Source organism: Syngnathus floridae, chromosome 9 (genome assembly GCF_059516105.1).
Source record: "Syngnathus floridae isolate MCC-2025c chromosome 9, RoL_Sflo_1.0, whole genome shotgun sequence".
Classification (NCBI taxonomy): Eukaryota; Metazoa; Chordata; class Actinopteri; order Syngnathiformes; family Syngnathidae; genus Syngnathus; species Syngnathus floridae.
In genome coordinates, this window is record NC_142421.1 from 7,489,022 (window position 1) to 7,500,566 (window position 11,545).

The following is an 11,545-nucleotide window of genomic DNA, read 5'->3' on the forward strand; positions in this document are numbered from 1 at the left end:
TTCCAAATCCTAAGTAAAAGACCTTTGAGAAAATCAAAATCACATCAGATCCCTATTTTGATTGAGGTCAGTTTCTGGCAATCTTTTCAACATTCTGCTTTTTTTTTATTGAGTCTGCCAAATTCATAGCCCGGTACCCTTCCAAACGGCCCTTACACTAGGTGGTGCTGTTGGTCATTGTCAGCAGATCTAATCAAATTTCTTACATCTTTGAGAACCTCAAGTTTTTATTCATTTAAATCACCATTTATTTCATCGGCAGTGCTATTGAAGATCGTTTACAATTGAAGCTTTCTTCAGGATTTCTCTTTTGTTTTTTGCTTTATATTCTATGTGCGGATTTAGTTAGAGATGCAACTGGATATCATTTAGTCTTGTGACACCCATAGCTGTGTGTAATTCTTTGTTCTGGCATTGTTATTTCACAGTAGTGGTGTTCAGATCAGAAGACCGCGCTTGTAGTAATATTTGTTGAAGTATAAGAAATCTGGATTCACATCTTCTCAGTGGACCATGTTGTCATGGCATTCATTCTGCGACCGGGTGCATTGTGTGTGAGTGCTGAAGCCATAGTGACTTCAATAAGTTGAGGTGATTAAAAGGCTCTGCCACTATTCTTTCACTCGTTAGGACAGGTTCTCGGATTTCAAGTGTCTCCGTTTACACGTTCACCGTGGGAGTGGGGTTGTGACATTTTTATTGCGGCCTCTAGGTGGATGCACAAACAAAAAGTGGAGTGTGGGATGTTCTCAGAGGGTAACGTGCACCCCACCCCAACCCACCTCTCTCTCTCTCTCTTTCTCTCTCTGTCTCTCTCTCTCTCTCTCTCTCTTTCGCTCTCTCTCACTCTCTCACTCACTGTTGGGAGAAAAGTGAGTGCACGGGCAAAAGTTGACTCTTCCACTACAATTTAATCCCCGGAACACTCCTGTCGACCTTTTTGGGCGTAGCTATATGTTTTTTTTTTCCACCAAAGAGGCGTTGGGTGAGGGACGATGTCACAAGTCCATAAATAGTGAGGCTTTGGATGGACCGTGAATGAATACAAGGTTGAGCAGGAGAAGGAAAAGGCGAAGGAGTGCTACTTTGGATGCAAGCTGATACCTCATTTGTCTCCTCTCAGTTCTCCCCAGTTACCAGCCTGGACGCCGTGCTTCTTCCTCCATGCGCCCTTGATTCCACTCTGGATATCAGCTCAAGGTCTTCCACACATTGCAATGTAGTTGAACTTGTGAGCCTAAAGTGAGCAACATGTCCCCTTGGAGCCGTGCAGTGCTTGGACTTACTTGGAGCTGCTTGACTTTTCTGTCCTGTGCTCATTGCGCCTTCAGTGACAACCATGTGCACTCAAGTTTTATCTACAGGAAGTTGCGCAATCACGAACGACGGGAGATCCAGAGGGAGATCCTTTCCATCCTGGGCTTACCTCACCGCCCGAGACCCTTCTCTCCAGGGAAACAGGCATCCTCCGCTCCACTCTTCATGCTGGACCTTTATAACGCCATGGCAGTGGAGGAAGAGGGGGTGCCGCAAGGTGCAGGGAAGAGCCACATTGCCAAGGCCCAAGGACACTCAAGGAAGGGTTACTACAGTCCCCAGCATGTGGGCTACTCCCGCGTGGCCCAGTCCTACCGAGCGGCCCCTCTGCTGGGTCAGAGCCCGGCTCTCACCACGGCGCATGACAACCACTTTCTCAATGACGCAGATATGGTGATGAGTTTTGTCAATATAGGTAAGTTGTTCTCGTAGGAATCCATTTTAATGTATTCTTCTCAGGTTTTTTTTTAAATATGATGTCTAGAATGTGCATATCATTACAGTGATTATGCACTCCGAGTCATTTGACTTTCGCGTTCAAATGCTGTATTTGTGCTGCTTTGGTGTAAAAGACTGGTGATCTTTATAATTGCTGTGTTTGTTCAGTAGCTACGACCTTTGAGCCTGCAGTTCACTGCGACTTATCAGATGACTGTCTGACCTTGAGAAAATTGGTCTTAATTATTTCCTGCCATTTAAAGGAGGAGATGGGGCAGATATTGACAGATACCTTGCTTCATCTTGTGCCCAATTGCCAGTTACTAAATTAATGATACTGTTCAGCAAGGTTCTGGTGCTGACACGCTCAATGTTTTTTTCTTTTTTTTTTTTTTCCCCAGTAGTCGTGAATTTGTGTTGCATTGCATGGTAGTAACTCACCTTGGCCCGAGCCCATCTGCTTCCACTTAACGCTCCGCCGGGGCATGTACATTGTCAACCTTAAAAGCTCTGCTCTCGTTCTGGTGACTGTCAGTGAAGTGTTGAATGGGCCTCTGTCTTTATTACAGTACACTCAAATAGAGCTACTGACCTCGGCTTTCTTATAAACTGCTTTACACAAAGTGACAAGGCTTATCCCAAATTGCAGCTTTTCTGAAACTTTTCTTTTTTTCCTTCAATTGCATTGATCACGACTCAGACCACCTTCATCAGAAGACACTATCACTGAACTTTTCTCCACTTGAAAGGGGAATGTTTATTACTCGGCGGCTCTTCTGCTTCAAATTACTGCCTGTGGCTCCTTTAATGGAACACACTCAGCAGGGGAAGAGTCAGACCTGACCTCTGACCTGTTTGTGCTAAGTAGCCACAGGCGTCCCCTCACGATAAAATATCAGGAAAGTGCACTGCATGATATCACTGCAGATGCCAGCCAATCCACTGTTCCAGCAAGGTTGTGGGATGCCACGTCCCACATCCCAGTCCACAACCTTTCGTGCACATCACATTTGTGTGTTTGTGTGTGTGTTTGTAATAAGTTCATCTTGTTTTTCCTTTTTAATCACTTCACTGGTTTCTTTTATATCAAACAAATTATTTTGGGTGCATTATCTGACATGTTTCGGCGGTGTCTTCCGCCTTCATCAGAGTCATCAGAGTTTGTTTGATATAAAAGAAACCAGTCATGCGTGTGTGTGTTTCAACTGAGAAGACTACACTTTTATTGGATTTTAGATCATGTTAAATGCTTCTTATAAATATATTGGCGCTTAGTTATAATTACATATGTTAAATATAGAATATGATGGATGTTGGATGATTATGTACAATACCACACAAAAGGCGGCTGGAATGTTAATCACTGACTGAAATAGACTTCTCACTATGACATAGTTTATTACGGTTTCAATTTGTTCAGATGTCGGCATCTGTCAATTAAGCAACGTCTATCATCAGAGACCACTATTTACAACATTACGGTATTATGGTATTACAAAAGGTCAACTCAGGGTCAGCAATGAGGTCAAGAAGAGCCTCACATGACATTGAGGAATCCCGTTTGCTCTCTTCTCTGTCATGAGGAGCACAGCAAAGTGTCTTTAATTGAAATCAGCCTGTTTTTCTTAACTGACAGCCCATTCATCATGGCCACAGAATGCAGTTAGGCACACAGTGGAGGGCCTGTCTGGGAACCACTACCTGTATTCACTTGACTGATTTAATGAAGTGGAAAGTGCTTTTGTTGGGAGTCAAAATGTTTTCATTGGCGCAAGAATGTAAAAGAAGATGTGAAAAATTACACACTTTTTTTCCGGTGCGTTCACACAAAATGTTCAGGAGGTGCGAAGTCGTAGTTTGTGGTTATACAAATGAAATTCACACTGTACTATTTTCTTTCCTAGTGGAGAAAGATAAAGATTTCTCTCACCAACGAAGGCACTACAAGGAGTTCCGTTTTGATCTGACTCAGATCCCGGATGGCGAGGCGGTCACTGCTGCAGAGTTTCGCATCTATAAGGACCGCAGCCAAGGCCGCTTTGACAATCTCACGCTGAAGGTTACGATTCATCAAGTCATTAAGGAGTTTCCAAACAAGTAAGTGCCAACCATAAAGACACATTTGAAAGAATGGAACCTTACCATAATTTTAACATTAACATGAATTAAATTGAAATAAGATAAAATGATCATTCTTGCATTAATTTGCCTTTTTATTCCAACGCTGTACACTTTGAAAGGGTTTCTTCAGTTCTTAAACAAGCGACAGTAGCAGCTATTGTCTTACAACCTTGGATCACTATCTCTGTTCTCCTTCATTCACACCACGTCAGCCTCACAAATATAGTTCTCAGATAAAGAGAAGCCCATTAGCAAGTTGGCCACTTATGAAGCTTGGAGGGTCCATCACTTATCACTCGTCTTATGTTTCTTGCTTGGTTGGCCGAGTCCCAGACAAAACCACAAGGGCCCATGTTAGAGGCTTCAGAGGCTTCCATAGTGCTCTCCATGGTCACTGTTATACCCACTATACCTACCTATTCCCACTATATAACGGAAGTTTAAATGGTGACATAGCTGAATGCACATGGGTCTGCTCAAGAGTGGGGTTTTTTGAAAAAAAAAAATATGCGGGTGATCGAAAGGGAGATATGACCCTCGAGGGCTTTGAATAGGCCAGAGTCAATAAACTCCACTGTCTTAAAGGGGAAAGGTTTATGTTGGTGTATTTGTTTTCACAGGGTGTAGGCTATTGCAGGTTAGTGTTACTGAAACCCAAATCATATAAACCACACTGGAAGTCGATACAAAGTAAAAATAAAAGAAAACTAAATGGCAGTGTTTGGTTATATTAAGTCACAATGATTTATATTAAAATCCATGAGGCAATTGAGGTTTATTTTAATTTTTTTTGCTTTTTTTTACTTTTTTACTGTTCAGTTCTGAAGAAATTAATGTTTTGGCTGCACATAAACGCAGTGATCATATCATATCTCCAGCAACTGGCATATGGAAACGAATAAGAAAATTGGCAATGCAATGTGGCCATGTGTGTTCTTTACCTTAGAACCTTTCAACATCTTTTCATCCTCTACACCCGGTGTACAACATACAATTTAAATTAGCACATGATTCAAGTTCACTACTGTACATTTATGTCGAATTCCTCATGAGGTTGACTTTTATTACACCTGTAATAAACACGTGACTAACTCTTGAACTTTGGGGGCCATGTGGAAATACCGTGCCTCTTTTTGAATGTCATAATGTGACCACAAAAGCAGAGCAGGAACTATCTGAGCTGTTCTGGCGCTTGAAAGCACTCGATACAAATTAACAAGCTGTTTTTTGACCTTTTGTGTGATTGATGCCTCATGTCAGGCCCATGTTTAAAAAATTTAGTACATGGGAATATAATCAGAAACCTTCGTATGTATTGCCCAACAAATAGCATGCAAACTGGAACACATTTTGCCCGACAACTCTGCAATTAATCATGGATGTGGTGTCAAGCAAAACAAAACAAAAGAATGCAGCTTTACGTATGAATGTTAGTTACTTTTAATGAAGATGGTTTGGTTTTAAGAGGATGACAGCATGACGTGATAGAGAACCTATCAACTTTGGCTTCTTTTGCAGAGTAGAACCTCGGGCATCCATTAGAGTTACTGTAAGTCTCTGTTACTTCATTTATCTGTTGCTCTGTAACTTATGCAGACCTCCTGAACCCCGTAAGAGAATCCCTTCAAAGAGCCATATGGTTTCTTTTTGTCTATGTGTGCCCATTGAGGCTTTGCAATGCTGAGGTGCACAGAAAGTTTTTATTTACTTTGGAGCCAAGGCAAGGCCAAGAGTTTAGTAATTTGTTTTTAATGCAGTAAATAAGTGCCCGCATTCATTTTAGCTGCCGCTGAGAGGCACAACGCGTGAAACTCGATAAGGAACCTCAAAGAGCCCTTTCAAACTGACATGTTGTCAGTAAAAGGGTTAGAAGTCGATTCAGACTGTATGTAATGATGTTCTGGTGGTGAATAGATGTGTTCTCATATGCAGAGATGCAGAGACCTTCTTGCTGGACTCCAAAAGGGTTCAAGCATCTGATGGTGGTTGGCTGGTGTTTGACATAACCGCCACCAGTAACCACTGGGTGATGAACCCACTGCAGAATCTGGGCCTCCAACTGTGTGTGGAGACTTTAGATGGTATGCCAAGATCTTTTTTTTTTCTTAGATGAAACATACATACGTTGCATGAATTGTTAAAAAAAATCAGACTGTGCTTATTTGATTACAGAGTCTTTTCATGAAATGTTTAGAGTTTACTTAACATGTAACATATGTCCTGCCTCATTATGTTAACAAGCTGATGGATTGGCCTTGTCCTTCCCTTACATGTACTCTACATATTTTGCAATTGTTATGTTTTAAAGGTCGCAGTATCAACATGAAGTCTGCAGGGATTGTGGGGCGCAATGGGCCTCAGTCGCAGCAGCCATTCCTGGTTGCTTTCTTCAAGGCCAGTGGGGTGTTGCTTCGCTCCGTCAGAGCCACCGGTGGGAAAAAAAAGAACCACAACCGCAATAAATCAACTCATAATCAGGAATCATCAAAGGCACAGAAAACTGGAGGTACGTTTCATAATTGGCACTTGCGGATCTGCTCATGATGGCGCTTTTCCAATGGCAAAACAAGCTACTACCACCGGCTATTTCTGAAACCTAGTCAGCAGTATCCAAATGTTACTATAAGTTGACATGTTCGCCGATCAAGCATTCATTGTGCTTCCTGAAGTTATTCCTGAAAGAATACATTTGAAATCAAATGGTTTGCATTTCAGATTATAACACAAGTGAACTAAAGCAAGCCTGCAAGAAGCATGAGCTTTACGTCAGCTTTCGTGATTTGGGTTGGCAGGTAAGACAAAATCTTTTAACGTCCCTCAGGTATATTGTCACAAGTAATCAAATTAAAGGACATTCCGCTGTAGGACTGGATCATAGCGCCTGAAGGCTATGCCGCCTTTTACTGTGACGGCGAATGCTCATTCCCACTCAACGCGCACATGAACGCAACCAACCATGCGATTGTCCAAACTCTGGTAAGTTCCCACTCCAGTTTATTCCACATGTACATAGGAAGCACAGTCAGCATAAATGTCACTGCCATGTTCTCAGCAGCCGTAATTCATTTACAAAGTCACAACATTCACACCTCTTCTAAAGCCAACTTTATTTGCTGTCTTTTATAGGTCCATTTAATGTTTCCTGACAATGTGCCAAAACCATGCTGCGCCCCGACCAAACTCAATGCTATTTCCGTGCTTTATTTTGACGACAGCTCAAACGTCATTCTCAAAAAGTATAGAAATATGGTGGTAAGGTCTTGTGGTTGCCATTAGAGCCTACGGTTAATTTAATTTATGCTATCTGGAATACGAATAGGCTGAAAAACACATCATCTCTGGGTCGGATGTGATGTACAGTGTTATGTATAGAGTTTTATTACCTAATTTATTCTCTGTTCAAAAATAGCACTGAATATTGTGATATTTATATGAGTAGTTATAATGATGTTGATTTCATTCTTATCCCAAATAATGATGTCCGTCGGCATATACACCTTTTAAAATCTGTTACTTCACAGAGAGAACTTCACTGGAGACATCAAAATAGCCTTTTTTTTTTCTTTTAGAGACAATTCACTCTGCAAAAAAAAAAATGCTGGACTCCGTAAATAACTTCTATTTATTTTGTTTCAAATTGTGAACTGTGGATGTTGACGAAAAGTAGCCCAAAAAACACGGGTAAAAGTTCGATCACAAACGGCTGCGGGAAATGTTGGGGAACAAAATGTGAGTTTTCTAATACAAAGTGCAGAGGGTTTTTTTTTCCTCAGAAACTGTCATCATCTTTCAACTCCAATGATATTGTTCACCTTTTTCATTCCAGCTCTTTTTTTATTTTTTTGGAGCCCATGTGGAATTGTGATATTCATTTTTCATTCAACTTCACCAAACGTGTTATTCCTTCGTGACCTTTGCTACAAACCTCTTCTCTCTCTTGCTCTCCTCTTCTTTCAATGTGATGTTTGGACAATGTTTACCTAAATGTAGAGTGTTGTGTATTTTAAATAAATGTACCACTTGTAAATAATATTTTCTTATTATTGACTTACATGATTTCTTCCGTATTCTCTCCTCTATGAGTAGCCTATTAATATTAAGAGTATAATTTCCTCTGCTCTGTATGAACATTTCTACAGGTTGGTAGAATCTGTCCTGCATGTCAGTGTTGTATTGAGAGGTTTAATGGAAGAGTTGTCATCATGTGGACACAGCTAAATTCATGACTTTGTGTCTTGTGCTACTTTAAACAGCATCTTCATAATAATCCATTCATCATATGTACAATGTCTTCCAGCATCAATAATTCAAGTTGTGTGTTTCGTTTACCTCCGTAGCCTTATACCACAAATGTGTGATCCTGATGAGGCTGCCAGTAGAGAAGAAATCTTATAATTTCTGAAGCAATCATTTTCACATTATGTCTGAAAGACACATCCATCACATAATTTGCAGTCATAATTTGGAAGCAAAATTGAGTGCGTAAACTTTGCAGTGTTGTTGCACATCGGTCAGGATTAGCATATTTTCTAGAGAAGCACACTTCCACAGATCGGCTGTTCAGGGATTTTAAAGAGGTCATGGAAATGGGGCTAAGGTTAAGAATTAACATTTATTTGCACAACTGTGTTGACCTTCACGGAATACACGATGTGTACTGTTGCACCACATCTCGCCCGCTCACCCTCCCACTTTTATATATATGTTTTTTACGGATATGCTGGAACATTGAGTGACTGTATTGCACGTAATTAAAAGCAGTGGCTGGCCTGCCCAGATGTTATGTGGACCATGTTGACATTCAGTGAATAGAAGAGGCCACCTGCTAACTTAACTTTTGGCTTGGGGGTGAATGTTGCATTCCTCCACCGTGTTGCCTTGGCATGATTATTTCCAGCACTTCACAATCACATCAACTGTTTAATATCACAGATTAGCTGCAATTTTGCTGCAAATCTTTAAGGTTTTTCCACAGTAGCAAGGCTGAGGCTTTTTTTAAAATTTTTAAAGGAACAATTAGCAAACCTCGGTGACCTATTCTCCTCTGAGAGTCCCTATGGTCAAATCAGCCGAGAGTGAGTCAGAGATTCATTAGTGCTTTCCATCACATTAATGACCATTTTGCTCAAAAGGTTGCAGTGTGCCCAAAAGGTTGCAGTGCAGTTTCTTAATTATGATCTCAGGTTTAGGATCTAGGTAAGAATAGGCACTTCAATTAATATAGTAACGTCCGGTGGCAGACCTAGTTAGAGTAACACCTTGTGCAGCAGTGAATTGAACTGTATCCCAATACAGTATAAATGCATGTTGATTTACAATTTATTCAATTTGTTAACAAACAGAAACACTTGTTCTAATCAAAATCCATAACAGTCCTTGATATTTTGCAAAAGCTTTTGAATTTTTCTTATGTGTGTCTGACAAATGATTTGGAAATTCTAAACATGTTTCTTAATTTCCTGGGAATTTCAACACGGGAACGATTAAATAAAATGTTTTAACTGAATTAACAGGGTGGACCACCGAACTGTAAGAACCTCATCTGTTTATCCTTGAAGGCTAATGATCAATGATCAATACAAGCTCCTCAAGAGATTCTACAGCAATTGTTTCCATTCATTGTTTGTTTGCACAAACTGTTTTGTTTGTAAATTGAGTAAATAATTGTTATCCCCCATTTTGAAAACAAATATGCGTTGAGTCAAGAAGAATTGAAAAATAAATCCAGCAGGCTAAAACCGAGCAACATAGTTATTGTTGTTATTGGTACTTGCTTTGGTAAGTCGTGATTTCATTGATTCAAGCACTGTTAACCTTATTTTCTTACTGTAGCCATACGTTTATTTTCATAGTGTCACCTTGCGGTCCATCCAGAAGGCAAGTGAAACTGTATCTAATAAAAATGTTGTGCAGTTTACCCAGTCTTTCTCGACACATATGGTTCTCCTTATTTGTATTCGGTGGGTGGCCGATGACTTCCATGCAGCTCAATCAGTCCCTCCTGAACAGAAAGAGCACGCGGGTCACATTTTTACATGTTGTTTGGTATGACAAGGAATGTGTCCTCTCAGAGGGTGATGATTAAACATGGTCAGTTTTTTATTGCCACTAGCACGTGCACAATACATTTGCGAGCCACCCAAAAAATCCATTATAAGACTACGTGAACCGTCTTCTAAGGTTGAGTAATATGAATAATCACACAAAGACTGAGTACATGCAGCTATTTTTTTTCCAAATTGTAACACATTGACATGATTTCCTGCAATTTGGCTATTGAACTTGGCAATACAATGATTTAAATAATAGTTCATACTAATTGTTACACCACAGCAAGAGCCAAGAGAGTGGAGAGCTTTTGTTTTTCGTGTCGAGTTGAGGTAATTTAACTCAGCCAGGCAGGAACTTCCTCTGCTATTTCTTCATTTATTTCCAGTTGATTGAAGAACAAACACAATATTTGAGAGTAACTACACCGAACTTACTGTGTAACCTGGCTGCCGTTGTGAATTCTGTTCTGAAATTCAAGTCATCCTACCATGAACTTTGACACATTATAAAAAAAAAAAGTCTGATCCAGTCATAAATCAGCCGTGAGATTCCAAATGAAACAAAGGCTGTAAGCACAACAATGACAAATTGGCCACGAAAGTTAAATATACATTATTAAATTGATCAACATATCGTAAACCCCACATAAAGGTTTGTGACTTTTCAGTAGTAAAATCAGCGTGATGCTCCTCAGTGTAAAGATAATGTGTAAGACACATGCTGTCTCCAAGGTTAACTGTGGAAAGTTGGCTGACAGCGGCAGCCTTCGGGAAAGAATGCTATAAACACGGCTTTTCATTTTAGTTTAAAAAGCCTCTGCAGTTATTTGCTTATAATGGAAATTCAGTGGGATGGAGACGCTTTTCATAATATACGTATGCCAAAGGAATGTTTGCTGTCACAGCCACTTGAATGCATAGTTCAAGATAAATTATACACCCTATATACGTTGCTGTATTACTGTCATTTTTTTTATCACTTCCATTTTGTTGTAAAAGGAATATGACGTAGACGCCACGAACGTTTACACCAGTTAATACACACACTTGACCCATTGTATAGAAATAAACTCAATGGATGGAATATAATAAAATGATACATTTTTCAGCTTACTTCTACATCTCAATCAGGCATGAGTATTTTTTCTTATCAAGGGCCATTTCAGTTTGTATAAAGCTCTAAGAGGGCCAAAATAAATTCATGACAAAAATGAAGATTTTTTTTTATGTTGAATGTTTTAGTGATTATTATATAAATGGCTACTTTGAGGTTTTATTTGTTCAACTCCTGTTTCAAACTATCATGTCATTCTGAAACCTGCCCACTAAAAAGCACTTTTTGAACATCTGGCTTCATTTTAAGTTGCCTATTCGATTCGAAAGCATAAAGTAGTGCAGTTACGTTCAAGACATTTTTAAACAGTAACATGTTCTTATAATTTTTATCTTGATACACAACCACGGGAGAGTCAAAATCTTGATTTTTACCAAACAAATGGTCTGTTTACAGGCAGGTTGAACCATGTGATCCTCCCACATTCACACACAGCCGACCCCCTGCAACAACGAACTTTTGTAGTGTCACCGTCCACATCCTATTGCAGATTATCTTTTGTAGA

General features: G+C 39.9%; 1 protein-coding gene across 1 annotated transcript; it reads left to right on the forward strand.

Annotated features, from left to right (window-relative positions):
* Positions 1–873: 873 nt before the first annotated feature.
* On the forward strand, positions 874–7,851 carry bmp5 (bone morphogenetic protein 5). Its single transcript, XM_088385047.1, has 7 exons — positions 874–1,732; positions 3,660–3,852; positions 5,809–5,957; positions 6,185–6,382; positions 6,592–6,668; positions 6,742–6,852; positions 7,003–7,851. Exons 1-7 carry the CDS (start codon positions 1,252–1,254, stop codon positions 7,150–7,152), a joined length of 1,359 nt encoding a protein of 452 aa, XP_088241173.1. The 5' UTR covers positions 874–1,251; the 3' UTR covers positions 7,153–7,851.
* Positions 7,852–11,545: the final 3,694 nt, after the last annotated feature.

Bases quoted from the DNA above. Each gene is read 5' to 3' on its own strand.
- bmp5 (XM_088385047.1), top strand. From the start codon at position 1,252: ATGTCCCCTTGGAGCCGTGCAGTGCTTGGACTTACTTGGAGCTGCTTG. The intron at 6,383-6,591 runs GTACGTTTCATA...TTTGCATTTCAG, and splicing joins AAAGGCACAGAAAACTGGAG to ATTATAACACAAGTGAACTA. The intron at 6,669-6,741 runs GTAAGACAAAAT...ATTCCGCTGTAG, and splicing joins TTCGTGATTTGGGTTGGCAG to GACTGGATCATAGCGCCTGA.